Source organism: Ambystoma mexicanum, chromosome 10 (genome assembly GCF_040938575.1).
Source record: "Ambystoma mexicanum isolate Mex_15411 chromosome 10, UKY_AmexF1_1, whole genome shotgun sequence".
Taxonomy (NCBI): Eukaryota; Metazoa; Chordata; class Amphibia; order Caudata; family Ambystomatidae; genus Ambystoma; species Ambystoma mexicanum.
Window position 1 is genome coordinate 227,647,643 of NC_090932.1, and position 19,915 is coordinate 227,667,557.

Genomic DNA, 19,915 nt, shown 5'->3' on the forward strand with positions numbered 1-19,915 from the left:
ATATATATATATATATATATATATATATATATATATATATATATATATATATATATATGGGAATTCACACATCTTAAAATGGCCGCCAGCATTCAACATAGAATGCTTATGGGGTATTTCAAGAGTTGAAATAGAAGAAGTACAAAATGTGTTGGTCGGAATCATAGAGATCGAGCACTTCTGTACTTAAAAGCAGTTTGCAACCTCATCATATTGTATATGTGAGCAAGCAACGGGAGCGTTGCGAAACGCGTTGTGAGTTTAATGCCTTGAATAAAACTGGATATGGCATAAGAACCTTTGGCGAATTGATTTATTTCTTGGAGATACATACTGGCGTCCTAACCGCGAAGAGTGCTGTCCTTATGTGGAGAAGTGCAATTACATTTCCCCTTATTTTACAATATTTGCGCGCCTAGTGACAGGCGCTTGACGTGCACCAGCTGGTTTGCTTGAAGCGAAGAAGGAGCACCGAGTCACGAACGGGCTGCCCGCCTTTGCTCCGGACCGGGAATTACATCATAAGAGGAAGCGTGTGTGCTTGTCGCAGGGAGAGGCTCGCCTGAGCAGAGGTGCACCCGGTTATCATCGGAGGATGAACGGAGACACCAACGTTCGGTGAGTAAACTCCTGGTAACTTGCACAGAATACACTTCTGTCCTCATCGGTCCGTTGAGCGGATTACACGAAAGATTTCTCTCGTGTACATTATTGCAGTCAGGATATAGCGTCAGTTTCTCCCCATTTAATGAATTCACACCGAGGGTGTTTGAATTCCCTTCACCTAACGCCATTTCCCTCCAGTACATGAATTGTAAATATCCTTTTAAGGAACATGGCATCACAACTTGATAAAGAAAATGCACGCCGTGAAGAGGCACAGAATTTATTTAGTGAAGCTCAACAAATTAAAATCCCAAACAAAAATGCAACAGAAAAAATATTACAGACAAGAATGAAATCAGCTTACTTAAAGAATTGGAAAGACTGCAGAAAAAAGAAGTGAGTAAATGGTGGGAGGAGCATTCACTCCAAAACTATGTAGATGTTGGAAGGATTCCTCGTGGGCTTAGAATTTTAATATCACCTTCCTTTGAGGAACAAGATCCGGAAATGCTTAAAGAATGGGACGACTCCACAAACTTGTGCTCAGGACAATTTTTGAATATTTTGATTAAATATGCTAGAATCGACAGACTAAAGGTATTAACCAAAATAGAAGAAATTAATGAACAGCTGTCCGATATCTCACCTAGCGAAGAAGGGAACAAACTCAGAAAAAGTATGGAAGTAACTCTAATTGCTTACGAAGAAGACATTAAATTACACAAGCAGAGAAAGTTCCTTCGTGATAAGCAGGACTATGAAAGAGGAAAAGTTTATACCTTTGCACGTCGATTTGATAACCTGAGAAAAAACATGGCGAGCCAAAATGCCGAAAACAAGGAAACAACCCCGACCTCAAGCGAAGCAGCCACGACTTCAGACTCTGAAGCCTCCGCTAGCAGTAATGTAAATCCCCCCAAGAAAACTATTTTTTTTATAGGAGGTGAGGATGCTCGGTCTAGATGGCAGAAAAAAAATCCCGCAAAAAATACAGGAAAAGGACGGGGGAAGAACCAAGGCCCAGGAGGAAGAAAAAAACAAGGAGGGGACAAGGGCACAAGCCGCTCAGAGTCAGATCAAGGAACACGAACACGCTCTGGGAAGAAGAAGGCACACTAGAACCAGATAAACCTGATAAAAGCATCATCAACCTCTCAAACTACGAGCTCAACGAGGAACAAACTAAAGTTCTCCAATATGGATTTAACTTCTGCCCCACAGCAAGCTATGATTACATGGAAACCAGAATAGACTTCTTCAAATACATGAGAAAAATCCGACTGAAGAAATTATTTATCTTGAATCCACCCAAGGAAAAACCTAAATTGGCGTCATTAGGTCGAACAGCAGTAGCTATTGAGGACTTGGAAACATTAATTGATTTGGCCGAGTTGGAATCCACAAATCAATCAACAGACATGACTTTGGACATTACTCCTGAAATGTTGGACATTGAAACTGATTGGCCCATCAAGAGTACACTAAAAGCCAAATCTAGATTTAACCTGATGTTCCAACCAGGGGGCAAAATTGAAGCATTTCAGGACCTTGTTCTCCAGGACCTCAAGAAAGCCAGAACATTTAGAAATACCATGAAGCCTAATTTTTCATTCAAGGAAAGGAAAATCTTAAAAGAATTGCAAGAACTTGACCATGTGATCATAAAAGCTTCAGATAAGGGAAGCAACATAGTAATCCTGAACAGAGAAGACTATGTAAAGGAAGCAGAACGACAACTAAGTGACAACTATTGCTATGAAAAACTTGAGGAAAACCCATTGGAACCCTCAAAAAGGAAAGTTGAGTGCTTCCTACAGAAATAAGAGGAATTGAATATTCTTGATGAAGACGATTCGAAGTACCTCTTCAATAAAACACCTGTCATACCCACAATCTACTTTCTACCGAAAATTCATAAGAACCCCACCTGCCCCCCAGGAAGACCCATTGTCACTTTAAACGGTGCATAATTGGAAAATATGTCAAAGTATGTTGATCAAACATTATTGCCCCTGGTATTTACGCTACCTTCATATTTACATGACACCAAAGATTTTCTTAGTAAAATTGAAGGGATCAGCTGGGAAAGAGATGTTATGTTTGCAACACTGGACGTAGTATCGCTCTACACCTCCATTCAACATAATGATGGAAAAAAAGCATGTAAATAATTCCTTGACAGTAGATCGCTAAATTATCTGAGCCATGGACAAATGATCATGGAAATGATAGATCTATGCTTAACAAATAACGTCTTTCTCTTCGACAATACTTACTATAACCAACTTCGTGGAACTGCGATGGGAGCAAGCTTTGCACCTTCCTACGCAAATTTGACAATGGGATGGTGGGAAAAATGTATTGTCTGGACTGATGCCAATACTAAGTATACTAACCAAGTAGTCCTGTGGCTAAGGTTTATTGATGACTTATTTATCTTATGGAATGGAAAAGAAAAGGATTGGCTTGACTTTGTGACTATATTAAATGTCAACAATTTGAATCTCCAATTTACGGAAACCCACAGTCGAGAATCCCTAATCTTTCTAGATGTACTGGTGAAAACTGATCATAAAGAGATCAGCACTGAACTTCATCGAAAACCAACAAGTTCTGACATGCCTTTATTTGCAAGTAACAACCACCCGACTCCATTAAAATGGAGCATACCATACGGCGAGTTTGTTAGGATCCTCGTAATTGCAGCAAATTAGATTGTTTTGATAGAGAATGCAAGATCACAGCTCGGAACTTTGCCAAACAAAGGTACCCTAAGGCAATCATTGAAAGAGCTTATATCAAAGCGAGAAATCTAGATCGAACAGCATTACTCTCCAGCAATCGAACATCTGAAAAGACTCAAGAACCTGATGATGTGAGACTAATACTCACATATGGCTCACATGCAAAAACAATAAGGAAAATATTACAAAAACACTGGCATGTCTTAGGAACCGATGAAACTTTATTTCCATTCATGAGAGAGTCAACATAACCTACAGAAAATCTACCTCCATTAAAGACACACTTGTCAACAGCTTCATGTCCCCGAAGAAAGAAACTTACGCTGTATCCACATGGTTGAATAACAAGAACACCGGGTTCTCCAAATGAACTAAGTGCAAAGCGTGCCAATTTGCGGTGAACAAAACAAACTACACACATCCAATATTAGGTCATAATATTGAGGTGAAAACTAAAATAACATGCAATACAGAGTTTGTTGTATACGTACTGCTTTGTTCATGCAACCTTTGGTATGTGGGAAGCACTATTGGCAAGCTGAAATTGAAAATATTACAGCATATGCGGGCCATCAAAAATGTAGATGCTTCCTACCCAACGGCAGTACACTTCAGAGATCAACACCAGAGCAAATTGGACAATTTCAGATTTTTTGGAGTTCACCACATAAAACTCAATCCACGTCGAGGGAATCGTGAGCTGGAATTACGCCAGATGGAGACACGATTTATCCTAGACTTTCAAACCAAGAAACCAGGAGGACATAACATGGATGAAGAATTGTATGCATTCCTTGGGACATAAATCTTCTCCTACGCCTCCGTCTTGATAATGTCTTTAGTCAGCAACATAAGAAAACACTTTTTGTTGATTTTGATATTTAAGCTCGTTTTAACTTTAACTTTAACCTTTTTCTACATTTTATGTGTGTTGACTTTTTATGGAACAGTGAGAATTGCTTAGCTTTTTAGGTTTGGTTTTATTCATCTTGTCCTTCGATATACCCCTGTTTATATTGCCCTAATCCTGGTTTTTACATTACATATTCAATGCTGGCCATATATACTACCGCATGTGTTTAGCATTGAGCACTTTAGCATAATTTTCTTTAACAAACTGCCACAAATAACAACTCAAATTCCTAAGAAATCATTTATAAAAGCCAACTGATTGCGTGAAGGGTAATGTTCAAGATACTAACAGAGCACTTTTGCACTATGCACTTTAGGTTTTTAAAGACAAATGGACTGAGAGTTATGTTTACAGCACTATGCACTTTATAATCTTGAACCTACGAAATACTTAGTGATTTGGAAAATACAGCTCTTCACACGGATACAGTTTGCAAATAGAAAATCCATTTTGGGCAGTATGCTATTAGTTAATCAATTATTTAATTACACGATGCCAGCATTTGATTGTAAATCCAGGCTTTGATTGGGAATAATATGTAATTGCACAACGAGCAGGTTTCATTTTTAAATCATTACAGCAATAATATATTTTAACCATTGTGAAAATGAAAATGAAAACCTGTTACTACACAATGACCGGCCCTATAAAATAATTGTGAGATCTCTAAAAAAGTATTCGCTTTAATACACTATCTATGGGAATTCACACATCTTAAAATGGCCGCCAGCATTCAACATAGAATGCTTATGGGGTATTTCAAGAGTTGAAATAGAAGAAGGACAAAATGTGTTGGGCGGAATCATAGAGATCGAGCCCTTCTGTACTTAAAAGCAGTTTGCAACCTCATCATATTGTATATGTGAGCAAGCAACGGGAGCGTTGCAAAACGTGTTGTGAGTTTAATGCCTTGAATAAAACTGGATATGGCATAAGAACCTTTGGCGAATGGTGAATTGATTTATTTCTTGGAGATACATACTGGCGTCCTAACCACGAAGAGTGCTGTCCTTCTGCGGAGAAGTGCAATTACTTTTCCCCTTATTTTACAATATATATATATATATATATATCATAATATTATTATTGTGATTGCGCACACTTCAACAGTCAAACAATTCCAATGGGACAGGTATTTAAGTATGGAACTTTCTAAACCCATTTGGCATTGCCTTGAATTGCACATGGTGCACCTGAATCTGTATCACAGCTATCACTGACATGAGATGTACATCTGTATTTTATGTAAATGCCTGCATGGACGGAGAGCACTATGCACTTTATAGAGATTGCTGCTGAAAGCTATATTTTGCACATGTATATAATTGCTGCTTTGCCAATTTGCACATTTTTCAACCATTCTTTACCAGTTGCCATGTTTAAGAAACCTGCATAATGGACCCACGTAAGGTGAAGCCTGATCGGGCATGCTTACATTTTATATATTCAAGATTGTATGACTGCCGTGTATAGCGAGAAGGTGGCCAACAATGATAATCTTCACTGAAGCCTATGTTTCTAGGGAAACAGGATAGGATACCGAAGAGTGGGGGACTTTATTTGTTTTTGGTCCCCTTTCTGCTCTAGGACATTAGTGGTAGATGCTTTATTGTTATATTTAGTTCTATTTCTTAACTGTGAAAGATGGCTCCAAAGGGAACTTTTTTTTTTCTTTCTGGCTTTTATGTTTTTGGGGGACTTTATTTTTTTTGGCAGATAGTTAAGGAGGTAAAGTGGAGGAGGGAAAGAGGGATAGGGGGAAAGGGTTGCAATCACAGATACAGAGAGGCATGTGGACAGGGGAAGATGTTGGGCGGGCCTTAAATATAAGGTAGGGGGCAGTGTTGCTCGTGCTCCTTGGCCATGGCTTCGAAAGCACTTCGAAACTGCTGCCGCCTGCAGAGTGATGTGTCGCATTATAGACAGAGAACTGTGATCCTCGAAAGGTAAGGATCGACAGCCTCCTGTATGGCCTGCGAGGGAGCCAGCAGGATCCTCTGCCCCACAGGAGTAGCTTGTGTGGTGGAAAAAGTGGTTGAGGAAGATAGGGTAGAGGAAGTTAACTTCTTCTTTGTGACAAGGGAACAGACTTTCTCAGAGCACGCGAGTGGTTAGGTTTGGTGTGGCGGCGCATGGAGGTGGTGCCGAAGGAGTACTGCTCGGATTGTTTGCGAGTAAGTACAACCCCGCATTGAATGCATTTCCCATGAGCTGCCTGAGCCTTTTAGTACTCCCCAAAGGTGGTAAAAGACCACCAGACCCATGACTCTCTCTGGGAGCTGAGGATAGGCACTTCCTCTACCTACTCTTCCTGTACTTCATCATCCTCGTCCACATCACCGCACCTGTTGCCCTGTTCAGGCCTTCCACTTGGTGGTTGTGCTGGTGGTGGTGGCCCCTGGGAAGGAGGGATAGCCATGAGAGATACCATTGTTAAACTTCTGGAAGTCTGTTGGAAGTAGCTCTCCTGGAAGATTCTGCCTGCTGGTGTGCCAGATTAAGAATTACTAAAAGTAATGGGTGGGTCCCTTTAGAGGAACTGTCCACCACTACCGAGCTGTAAATTGGCCTTGGAAAGTTATAAAAAGTTGACAGATCAAATAAGAATGGGTCTCTGGTGGTATATTCTGCCCCACTGAAGTAGCCTGTGTGGTAGCACTATTGGTTGAGGAAGAAGAGGTAGAGGAAGACAGCCTACTACTTCCTTAGAAAGGAACAGCCTTTCTCAGAGCATCCCGTTGGTTGGATTCGGTGTGGCGGCGCATGGAGGTGGTCCTGTTGAGTACTACCCAGATTTTCCACGAATGAGTACAACGTTGTACCTATGAAATTCAATGAAACAACTTTGTTAAAGGGATGTTATGGTTACAAATAAAACCAAAACCCCCCAGAAATTCACCAGTTATGGTCAGCTAAGCAACCATAACTTACGCCACCACCGTGCACTGCTAACACTAACACCGAGGACATCAAAGATGACATCACAACTGTCATTGATGCCTATATTCTTATTGCTGTGTTTGACTTTCCACTCTTCATTCTTTATATCGGCACTCTTGCTTGATCTAGTTGCTTTCCATTTTATACTATGGGAACAATATGTTCTTTCTCTCCTCGCAGTACACTATATCCCTGACCGTTGTCATCTTCTTTGCCTGTTGTCTTGCTCATCTTCAACTCAACAAATAGTGGTGAGAAAGAGACCCTGGGGCCTTTCCCCAATTCTTGCCCTCCTTTCCCATGCCAATGACCACCCCAGAAAGATGAATATAAACCGTGTTTAACACAGCGTCGTGGGCATGCATCTGCACAGATCGCGATCGTGTACCACAACCCTAGGATGGGGAATCACTGGCTGCATGCCATGCCGTCTGAAGCGGAAGACTGCCCACCGCTAACCTCAGGCTTCAAGGTGCAGAGCGCGTGCCTCAGACTGCAAACAGACGGCATTGCATAGACCAGAGAGAAATGTTAGAAGAAGTGACAATTGCTCAATCAGGCAGCCACAGAGAAAGGAAAGTCTGATTACAAGGTGGGGGCCCAGATATTCAAGCCCTTCAGCCCATGGTGCAGCGGTCCAGTCAGTAACAATTAGAAGTTCCTAAGCTACACCTGACGTAGGGCAAGTCTGGTTGAAATAAATACATTACTAAGCCTACAAATGAGACCCTGCATGTCCACGCCCTCAAACATTTAATGAACATAATTACATACAACCCAGAGTACAAAACGCGGCTGGACACCAGGGTTGGTGTTGCAGTCGAGAAGGTTGGAGAGAGTGAAGCAGATCAAAAGAAGAAGCAAGTAGCAGGGAGAGGATTGTGCACGAGAAGGGCATGTCTGGTGCTGGGAGGAAAGGAGAAATTAAGAGTAAGGAAGGGAAAAGGAATCCATCTGGTGGGAGGAGAAAGGAAAGGAGAAGGGAACTATCAGCAGGTATGAGGAGGGCAAAACCAAGGGAAGTATCAGGAGGAAGGAGAATGGCAAGGAGGAGGGAACCATCAGGGGCAAGGAGGAAGGACAGAGAAAGAAAACCATTGTGAGGAAGGGGGAATGCACGACAAGGAAAGAAAGGAATTAGGAGGGAGTTGGGAAGGAGGAATAGAAGAAGAGAGAGAAAGACCTATCAAGAGGAGGTGGGGAAGAGAAAATGGTGGACAGTGAGGTAAATAAATGATGTTGGTCAAGGCAAGAGGGCCAAGAGACGGAGGGCTGGAGTCAAGATGAGAAAGGCAAAGGTATTGGGAACTGCGGTGGAGAGGGGTCAAAGAGCTTGGGTTGAGACAATTTAAAGTCTTACTGACCTAAGGGCCAAGAACTGGTATTGCACAAACATTAGCGACCCTCAAAGATATTGGCATGGGTGAGGCTAGCCAGGATCCATAATCCAGCTTTGTTGGGATTGGAAAACCCACTAAGGAGACTAAAGAACGCTTGCCATCAAGGAAAGAAGACTGGACAAAAAAGAGAGAGGCTGGACAAGCAAGTATACGAACTCCAGATCGGGTGGAACTGGCAAGTCCACCACCTAACTAAAGAACACTTGATTAGCATTCCCTAACCAGCAAATGGTAACCTGGAGGCTCCCTCCCATTTCTAACACCCTTTGGTGGTCTAGCGGCCCGGCCAGGTACAACAGACCTAGAAAAAAAGCAAAGCCAGATATAGGCTCCCACAAGATCAAATCTGAGGAGGAGCAAGTGACCTGAGAGATTGCTGTTGGCAGTGGAGCTATACGGATGTCAGCCTGATAATCATCCCTTTGCAGCTGCAGAAGAAATAGACTGTTGGTTGCAGAAGAGCAGTTGTGGTCTAGAAGAACCATTATTTGCAGAGAGACTAGAGGAGAGCTTAAAGGCTATAGGACAACTAATCCCAGTCATTGAACCTGACTGTTTTGAACACCGCCCGCTGGAAGTGAGGTCCAACAATCTCAGGAGATCTTTGTTGTGACCCAGGTTCACAGTAATCAAACTCCAAAGAGCTGGCAAGACACAATTCTTCATCAAACAGGAGTCCTCCTGGCCTACAACTGGTATTGAACTACACAAACTCTTGTCAAACTTTGAACCTAGAGTCATGACCCTAACAGAGCCTGAGCCTCGTGGACATCCCCTGTACTTATCAGTTCTACTGCCCCCATTGCGTTTTTGGAGACATATCTACCTTGGTTTTCACCTTTAATAATAATAATAGTAATTTTGCATTTATATAGTGATACGAACCCTGAGTTATCTGAGTGCTGCTTATTATTACCCACTGTGTGTGATGCTCATTTATCGACCTTGGAAGGATGAAAGGCTGAGTTTGGCCCTGAAAGGGATTCAAACCTGTGTTAGCAAACTCTGCACTGATGTCAAAGCAAGCGCTCTATTCGCTGTGCCACTTTTGCTCCTAGTCTCAACTGCACAGCATGATAAACACGTATTTTGTTGCCCAAAAACTGCCTTTCCAGTACAGTCTGTTGATTCACTGTAGCGTGGGTTTCCCTGTGCTGGCTTCGTTAATTGTTTATCTCCATTTTTTTCTCTCTTGTTTTAAAGTGTCATCTGGTTTTTGTTGCTCTTATCTTCCCTTTCTCGCAAATGTATTCTAATGTTGCAAATCATTGTCCTTGATCTTTTTTTTGTTTTCTTAGAAATCTGCCAAACCCCTTCCAGCTGCCCATTCCGACCTCCTCCTCCCGAGGCTTCACCAGATTTCAATCTTTTCAGTCATCAGCTTCCAAGATTTTGAAGGAATACTTCCTCACTTTCTGTTCTTTCTTGCTCTGCGTTCTAGTGCTCTAGCACCTTTAGGCGTCTCGTGTGCTAGATGGAATTACCAATAACGATCTTGGACCCAAATAACCAGACAGATTCAAAGAACATGGCAAAATACTACTTTGTTATCAGCATACAATAAAGTAGGGCAAACTGGTGAACAAGAAGCTGTAGCACACACACTCCCACCCAAATACCTTGATATGTGTCATCTATGACGTCATCCTAAATGGCAAACCGTAAAACCTATTGAAGGGAGGGATTGGTTAAGGGAGCATATTTACCTATATATCATGTAAGTATCAACAATATTACTGGATGTCCCTTATCTGGTGGGCACGGCTTGAACCACCTCTAAATATGTATAATCAAGCATTATGCCCTGAGCGGCGTGGGCATTACCGAGTCAGGTAATGCCCCGGGGCCCAGAGTTATAGGCCCGAGCGAAGACTATAGTAGCTTGATTAAAAAAATGACTGAGAAATTGGCCGCCGGGGAAGGGCAAATGGAGTCCGTTTTCCCTTTCCATGGCGGCCATCAGGAGCGGACGCGGTGGGAACACTTCTGTTCCCAGCACGTCCGCTCCCGAAAAAATAAAGAGAAGAAGGTAAGTGGGGTTGGAAGGGTGGAAGGGAATAAATAAATAAATAAACGTACCTGGGTCCCCGGCGGGGGACGAAGGAAGCCTCCAGCCGTGTGGAGGCTCTGAACAGGAATGTCTCTGCTCCGAGTCTCCACACGGCTGGAGGCTGCCATCTCCCCCCACCGGGGACAAAACAGGCTAAAGGTAAGAGGGAGGACAAACAAACAAAAAAACATACCCGAAACCCCAGCGGGGGACGAATGCGGCCTCCAGCCATGGGGAGGCTCGGAGCGGGGATGGCCCCGCTTCGAGCCTCCTCTTTGGCTAAGGGGCTGCCACGCCCCCACCGGGGACAAAGGCGTGGAATCCGAGGGATTCCTGGCTGAGCAATGCCCCGGTGAGAGCCAATCAGAATGGTTCTTTCATTCTGATTCTCCCTCGCCGGGTACTAATACAGATTATAGCAGAATTAGGGGCAGCGGATTGGCCTATGCAACATTCTATAGCATGTTGCTACATAGACCCTGTGATTAGTTGACATGATTTCCCAACCGTTGACTTTCAGCTCGTTAGCAGCATGCAAGAAAAACGAAACCCATCATCTCTTATCGGTCTGGCCCTAAGCCAAGGCTTCTCCTTTGTAGTTGACCTTGCAGTCAGTTCTCTCTTCTGGGACTTTTAAGGGAGGGTAGGTACACCATTATCTGCCTCTGGAGCTTACATAGCCCTTGTTTTCAACTTCTGAATCACGTGTGAGGTGACCACAAATGTGTCACTTTCGATCTTCTATTTACAGCTTTTTGATTCAATTATGCTGGGTGTCATTATACCTCTCTGCCTCTAGAGACTTGCTCACTCCACCTTGCATAGGCTTTTCGCATCTTTCAATTGTCTTGTACTTGCCTCTTGCAGATGTTTTCCACTTTACTTAATCTAAATGAAATATGTCTTACGTACTTGGCTTATCCCTTCGACTCCTCTTGTGCCATGCCATTATTCCTTGAAGTAGCATCCTTGATCCAAGGCAAGTACATGCCTCTTTATTCTTCACACAAAGCTGTTTTTCCAGCGTCTCCTGACTCTGCTGCCCTGGTCTGCCTCTGAGGTTGCTTGATTAGTTTCGATACGAGTCCGGTGGCCATCTTTCCATTATGGCCGCCTTGGCCAGTTTATTCTTCTGCAGCAAGCCTCTACATTCCTTGTCTATCTTGCGTTTCTGCATATATACACTTATTAGTCTGAAGGTTACTTTATCTTCTTTGCATAAATGATTTCTTCATATTCGACTGCATGTTTCTCTTGTTACTTGAGTTACATCTTTATTCTTTAAGTATTTTTATTTCGTTTCAGTATTTCTCAGCATCTTTTCTTCATGACGTCACTCTGCCCTTGTCAGATTTCACTTATAGCTCTATGCTGTCCAATTGTGTGTGCCAACATTCTTCCTCTCTTTCAGAGTGAGGGTACATTCGATACGGTTGTCTGAGTGCATTTGGTCTCTCATATACTCTGTGCAGTATTGGGATGATACCTGCTGTCTCACATAGGGCTCTTCTGCTATTCCAGTATGATGGAGGTGAGGGGGCGGGAGCTAGGGAAGACGTGTCCACCTGCTCCTCTACATTCTGCTGTCCTTAAAGTCCCAGCTACTACACCTGAGGCCCACGATATATGTGTCTCTGTTCAGCCTTTTATGTTAATCCACATCATTATAGTGTGTCCTGTTCTTCTAATGCATGTACAGCGCATTGATCGAAGTGCTTGATAAATTAATGGAAATAAAAATTATGTCCGTATCGTCTACCTTCTTCAGGTCCTGGGAAGTTTGGTAAATGCCAAGCTTTGCTAGTCTGCAAGAGCATGAATCCTAGTGAAGATTAATCTGTACTCTGGCTGCAGAGGAGTGGAGTTCAGTATATCTGCCCGCTCCTCTGCCCATGACATTGGCTTATCACATCAGCAGAATCTAAAATTGCTAATGTTCTTTCCTCAAATTAATTTTCACTAAAGAGAAGACCTCTGAATGCTGCTTGCTTGACTTGATTCCTCTAATAAAATGTCATTAGAGGAAAGGACTTCAGAAATATCAGTTGCCTAGCGTGACAAGCCAAAGATATGTATCCATCCGCAAATGTTATTTACACCTCTCTAAACACACCACGGCATTAGTTGTGGCTTACACAAGTGCCACCCAAGGGATAATGAGACTTCCCTGATGGAACCACACTTCCCTGGAGATGAAGCATGTAGAAATGTTTTTACTCCATCTAAGCAAAATTCCGAACAAGGAGAAAATATAATAAAAAGGAGATGCTTTAAAACCATTTCGAAAGGGAAAGCAGGTCATCTGCAAATATTAAACCCAAGAACAATGACAATGAGTCCATAGACGTCAATGTGACAAAGATTTGCCTGGAGCGTACTAAAAGATCACCACAAACATTTTAGATCCACAATAGCCGTCTAATAATGTACTGAGAAAGATCCATTCAGAACTAAATCCGGAGAAATACTCATGTGCAAACGGAATTCAGAACAGGGTGGCAAGTGCTTCTTTGAGGTTATCCTGGTAGCTTCAGGTGCTCTGGTTCAAACCTCTGTGTCAGCAATATAGTGCACCTCTGGCAATATGATGTAAAGTGGTCTTGTATAGAGCACCTTTGGTAATATGATGTAATGTGGTCTTGTATAGTGCACCTCTGGCAATATGATGTAAAGTGGTCTTGTATAGAGCACCTTTGGTAATATGATGTAATGTGGTCTTGTATAGTGCACCTCTGGCAATATGATGTAATGTGGTCTTGTATAGAGCACCTTTGGTAATATGATGTAATGTGGTCTTGTATAGAGCACCTCTGGCAATATGATGTAAAGTGGTCTTGTATAGTGCACCTATGGCAATATAATATAAAGTGGTCTTGTATAGTGCACCTCTGGCAATATGATGTAATGTGGTCTTGTATAGTGCACCTCTGGCAATATAATATAAAGTGGTCTTGTATAGTGCACCTCTGGTAATATGATGTAATGTGGTCTTGTATAGTGCACCTCTGGCAATATAATATAAAGTGGTCTTGTATAGTGCACCTTTGGTAATATGATGTAATGTGGTCTTGTATAGAGCACCTGTGGCAATATGATGTAATGTGGTCTTGTATAGTGCACCTCTGGCAATATAATATAAAGTGGTCTTGTATAGAGCACCTCTGACAATATGATGTAATGTGGTCTTGTATAGTGCACCTCTGGCAATATAATGTAAAGTGGTCTTGTATAGAGCACCTCTGTCAATATGATGTGAAGTGGTCTTGTATAGAGCACCTCTGGCAATATGATGTAAAGTGGTCTTGTATAGTGCACCTCTGGCAATATGATGTAAAGTGGTCTTGTATAGTGCACCTCTGGCAATATGATGTAATGTGGTCTTGTATAGAGCACCTTTGGTAATATGATGTAATGTGGTCTTGTATAGTGCACCTCTGGCAATATAATGTATTGTGGTCTTGTATAGAGCACCTCTGTCAATATGATGTGAAGTGGTCTTGTATAGAGCACCTCTGGCAATATAATGTAAAGTTGTCTTGTATAGTGCACCTCTGGCAATATAATGTAAAGTGGTCTTGTATAGTGCACCTCTGTCAATATGATGTGAAGTGGTCTTGTATAGTGCACCTCTGGTAATATGATGTAAAGTGGTCTTGTATAGTGCACCTCTGGCAATATAATATAAAGTGGTCTTGTATAGTGCACCTTTGGTAATATGATGTAATGTGGTCTTGTATAGAGCACCCGTGGCAATATGATGTAATGTGGTCTTGTATAGTGCACCTCTGGCAATATAATATAAAGTGGTCTTGTATAGAGCACCTCTGACAATATGATGTAATGTGGTCTTGTATAGTGCACCTCTGGCAATATAATGTAAAGTGGTCTTGTATAGAGCACCTCTGTCAATATGATGTGAAGTGGTCTTGTATAGAGCACCTCTGGCAATATGATGTAAAGTGGTCTTGTATAGTGCACCTCTAGCAATATGATGTAAAGTGGTCTTGTATAGTGCACCTCTGGCAATATGATGTAATGTGGTCTTGTATAGAGCACCTTTGGTAATATGATGTAATGTGGTCTTGTATAGTGCACCTCTGGCAATATAATGTATTGTGGTCTTGTATAGAGCACCTCTGTCAATATGATGTGAAGTGGTCTTGTATAGAGCACCTCTGGCAATATAATGTAAAGTTGTCTTGTATAGTGCACCTCTGGCAATATAATGTAAAGTGGTCTTGTATAGTGCACCTCTGTCAATATGATGTGAAGTGGTCTTGTATAGAGCACCTCTGGCAATATGATGTAAAGTTGTCTTGTATAGTGCACCTCTGCCATATTGATGGCCTTGTTGCATGTGGCTCCGTAAGAATGGAGGCGAGGTTGGGGTTTTGGTGATATAGAGGGGAATCAGATGTGAAACCCGTGGTGTTGATCGTTGCAGGCTAGAAATACCAGAGTCCTGTGTGCCTGTATGGTCCTATTGGGGTTGTGTTGATAACATGTGGGTGTGACTTACATCTGTAAAGGGGAAGCCACAGTGTACTAAATGGCAGTGCTGCCAGACAGGGTTACCCACAGCCATTGGGGAGGAGGGGCAGTGAGAGCTCTTGCTTTTTGGCATTGCTCCAGCAAGGTTCCTATGGTGTTCCTAGGCCGGAAGCGGCCATGTGCAAGGGGGTCTTTGTGTGCAGTGCAAGGAGGTGCGGGGGATCTGAGGTTCATGACAACTCTTGTTATTTGGGTTTAACACTAGAGTGAGCCATTTGGGTTCCAGTCTTTTGTTGACCCGGAAGTGACGTTTTTTTGATGTGATGGCAAGGTGGTGTTGGGATCTCCAAAGGTGTCCCAGAGTAAACCTTTGGGGATCAAGCACCAAATGAGAAAATGGACCAGTGACCCTCCAGGGATGTGCAGGATTCTGGGAGTGTGCTCTCGCCATTTTAAAGGCACTGTATTGTTCTTCATTTTCTTGACTAGATTTTATTTGTTTTTTTAAGTTAATATACGTATGTTACAAATGTTTCATTATCTCCCATTTAGCCAAGAAGACTCTCGAAATGTAATGAAGTTAGAAAACACATAGTGAAGACGCATTCCAGGGCAGGATAACTACGGTTTCTGCATAGATACAGCTAATAAAAAGGGCCTCATATGACATATGTCAAACATTATCCAGAACACAGCATTGTTATTTGACAGCTTTTAAGATATCTTCAAAGGAATTGAATTACAGTGAAATGTGTGCGAGCGCCCCCTGGAGTTGCAAGACTGTCCAGAATAGTATGAGAGGCTCTGAGAGCTGGGACACTATGTCAGGTGTACCATACTGTCCCTGGGACTTATAGGACACAGGGTCATGACTCTTCCTGGAGTCCTATTACATTGTACTGAATTCTAACACACTACCCTGATAGTAGAAGACTACCCTGGTAACTATGAGGCTGTTCTGGGAGCTATGCGGCTGGCCTTTTCCCAGAACAGCTGGGGAGCTACCATACAATCCAGGAAGTTGCGAGCTGTTCTGGTAACTTCCTGTGTTATCTGGTAGCCCCACAGCAATTTGGGAAGCTACCAGACGATCCAGGAAGTTACCAGAATCTGACAGCATGGGTAGGGGTTGTCAGATGTCTCAAAAAGGCTAGAATAGCCAAATCTATTAGCAGCAACAGGTGTGTCCACTGCCCGGGGAGCTGCACATTTGCCCTAGAAGCTACAGGTTAGTCCAGGAACATCTAGACTTGCCAGGAAGCAACCACACTCTCTGCTGAGATTTTCCAGTATGAATGACAACTGCCAGGGAGCTACTAGACTGTCCTTGTTGGGTGAAGTCAGAAATGAGAGCTACAAGACTGCCCTGAAAGTTAGGAGACTGTGCTGGGGACTACAACCATGTTCAGGAGCTACACAGCTGCCTTCTTGAGGGCTTTCTGTTTTCCTTGGAGCTACTAAGCTGTACAGACTGCTTTAAGACTGCCTTGCCCAAGTGAAGCCACACTGTTGTGAGAGCCAACAGACGATCCTGAGAACAAGGGTGCTGTCTCAAAGCTGTGAGGCAGTCCTTAAAGGCAACCACTGTGGTACTCAAGATATGGGACTGTTCTGGTGAATGCATGAATGGCATTGGAGATGCGCTGGTGTCTTGGAGGCCGTGAGAACATTCTGGGGAAGGTGCGACTATCTGGAGACCAATGCGATGACTGTAAACCACACCCACCCACAATCTGGCAGCACACTGGCATGCCAGCGGTTGCCTCTGCGTGTGTTACCCGCTGCTTCACTGTACCTGGTATGGGGATCCTGCAGGCAGCAACACCGCGTCTCCAAGGAACTGAAGCAGGGACCAGCTCCTCACGCCACACTCCTCCCGTAGTCGCCTCCGCAGCGGCAGGTCCAGGTAGCCGGGGGGACCCTGGTCCCCACATGCCTGCAGGGAAGGAGGACAGGTGAGCATGTATGTGTGGTCTCCCTTGTCTAGCTGTAGCAGTTTTGTTTTCTATAATTTAACTCATTCTGTTTTCTCACTCTGATTCTCTGCTTCAATATTTCGCCGTACGCCTGTCTCATTTACTCTCCCAACCCCTCTCTCTTTATTTCTTATTCACTCTTATTCTCTGTGTGTGTTACACGTTCTGTCTCAGACTGAATGTCCTAAGCTTTAAAGACACTGGACCTCATTACGGCCGAGGCGGTAGAGGGTTAATGGCGCCGGTAGAGCTGCCGGCGCCGTTAACCCTCTACCGCCTTGTTACGAGGTCTGCTCGTGAATCCTGCTATGGACGTCTGGTAAAACGGGCCCGTCATTAGCATCCTCCCCATTCCCATTGAGCCCTATAGGGGCTCAAATGGGAATGGGGATGTACCGGGTCCGGGTCCCGAGAATGGGAATTACCGGGCCCTCCAAGGTCAGAAAGGCCCGGTAATTCCCGGACCTGGTACCCAGTATGAGGGTAGCCATGCCGCTAAAAGCAGCATGGCTACCTCCTTACTCGTAATGAGGCCCACTGTGTCCCGTAGGGCCCGTTTGCTTTTCGTGTTGACCTCTGGTTAACTATATGCAACCCTGGAGCCAGCACTCACCTAAAGATGTGACAGACTGGGGGCCCGATTCATGGAACTTTTAGAGCGGTGCAAAGTGACTTTGCGCTGCGAACAAACACTCTGATTCACAGAGCGGTGAACATTTATTTTTGCAGTGCAAAGTCACTTTGCACTGTTGCAAAACCGGTGCAAAGTGACTTTGCACTACACAAATACAATTTGCACCGCTCTGTGAATCAGGGTGTTTGTTGGCAGTGCAAAGTGGCATTTCACGAGTGGAACATGCTAAAAGTTCCACGAGTGCTAGGCTTCTGGTATAAATTACGATCTCTTTCTCTGCACAGTGGTGCCGTCCTTACGTGACCGTAAAATAGCTTTGGCAGGTGCCAGTCCCATTGTGTTGTATCTTTTGGATCAGCGTTCCCCCTGTCAATTCCTAAAACAACCTCAACCAAGATGCTGCTCCCTAAATGAAGCGCAGAGGTTATAGAAATAGGAGAACTGTGTCGCCCATCAGCAACGGTGAAGGTGCGCTTGTCTTTAAGTGAGATATAGCAATGACAGGGTGAACAAGTGTGCATAGAGATCTTCATTTTAACTATTTGTATAGTATCCTTTCAGCTCACATCGATTGACTAAGTTAATCTTTTAGGGGCATCCATAGAGGATGTTCTTTTTATTCTTGCACAATTATGTTGTTTTGATGTGTTCTGTTTTAATTTCTTTTAATTCGTGGAGTGTTTAAGGTTGTTATGAAATGTGTTGTTTATTGCAAAGGTTGAACATTGTTTAACCACATACAATTATAAATAAATAAATAAAAAAGGAATGTGGCGGTCTTGTCTGCATTCTTATTGGGAAGCTACTGAATCCTAAGAGAAGGGCGGAGGGGCCCGTTTACACAAGGATGTCCCCTGGATCTTAAGTGAACCCCGTCAGCCCACAGACACCCCAGGCCAAGGGTACAGGAGGGGAATCCCCTACGTTAGTAGGAACTGGGGCGAATAACTGATACACAAAGAGAGGTGTCCCAACTAGCAATTAATTAGATATCTATTTGACAGTTTCTTGTACAGGTTTAATTTAACACATGTTGGCATTGCTTTCCAGAAAATTGAGATTGTTAGGTATAATATTAGTGCCTTGAATCAATCGAGCATTTTTTCTTTTTTTTTGAGCATGTCTCGATTATCATAGTGCATAATTTATGCAGATTGAGCATAGTTCCACAAAGGCTTGCATACCGCCAGTGTTACAAAGTGCTAGGAGAATCTGCAATATAACACAGAATAACAAAGAAAATCGACTTGGACAACATTTATTTTGTGAATTTCTTTGCTATTCTGTGTTTTTTGTGTCTTAAACCATTGGAATTATGTTTATACAATGTAGTTTGCATTGCAAATTGTCCTAGCACTTTCTCACACTGTCAGTATATAAGCCTTTGTTGATCTATGTTCAAATAAAAATGTAAAATGCTTGATTGATTGAAGGCACTAATATTGCACCTAACAATCTCAAATTCCCTCAATGAGATGCCAATAGTTGTTGAATTAAACCTGTACAAAGAAATTGCCTAAGAGATATCTAATTAATTACTAGTAGGAACACCTCTCTTTGTGTCCCAGACCCCACAGGGCATTTGCTGCGGGCGCATGTGCAGTCATTGCTTGGATTGAGTTGCCCTGTGATGGGATTGGAATCCTGAGAGTCTGTGATATGAGCCTTGGTTTGAGTGGAAGAACCCAATTGGGTGCGATTTTTGTCCCAGAATGTTGATGGTACGGATGCGTCTTTGTGTGATTGGAGCAAGTGCACTCCTGAATGACCATGGGGACCTTTTTGGGAGTGAGACAGACAAAGGTGTTTTGAATTTCCCCGGATGGGTGCTAAGAACAATTCGATACCATGATTCACGCGGCAAGAAAAGCTTGCCAAGGAGGCACCCAGGTTTGTATTAGTTCGCCCAACCAGCTCGCTGACTGGCAGAAATCCCCTTGAAAGGGGCATCCACTTGCACTGTAATTTGTCCGAGAGAACTTTGCAAGGATGGGTCCAAGTTCCCAGAGGACACTTAGCCTTATAGCCCCTTCATAAATACTAAGAAGGAATGTGAGACACTAATCTGCCCAGCATTGTGTGGGTTAATATAGCTACTAAGGGACCAAGCCAGGGCTTGCCCAGAAGATATCATGAGTTCTGGACACCAGCCCACAATACC

At 43.2% G+C, this 19,915-nt stretch overlaps 1 protein-coding gene across 1 annotated transcript in view; it reads right to left on the bottom strand.

Moving 5' to 3' along the window:
* The window catches only part of HR (HR lysine demethylase and nuclear receptor corepressor), a 410,325-nt gene that overhangs the window by 36,147 nt on the left and 354,263 nt on the right, over positions 1-19,915 (bottom strand). Inside the window, exon 17 of the mRNA XM_069617740.1 lies at positions 16,940-17,080. Within this exon, the coding sequence (XP_069473841.1) occupies positions 16,940-17,080 (141 nt within the window). The remainder of the gene's footprint in view (positions 1-16,939; positions 17,081-19,915) is intronic.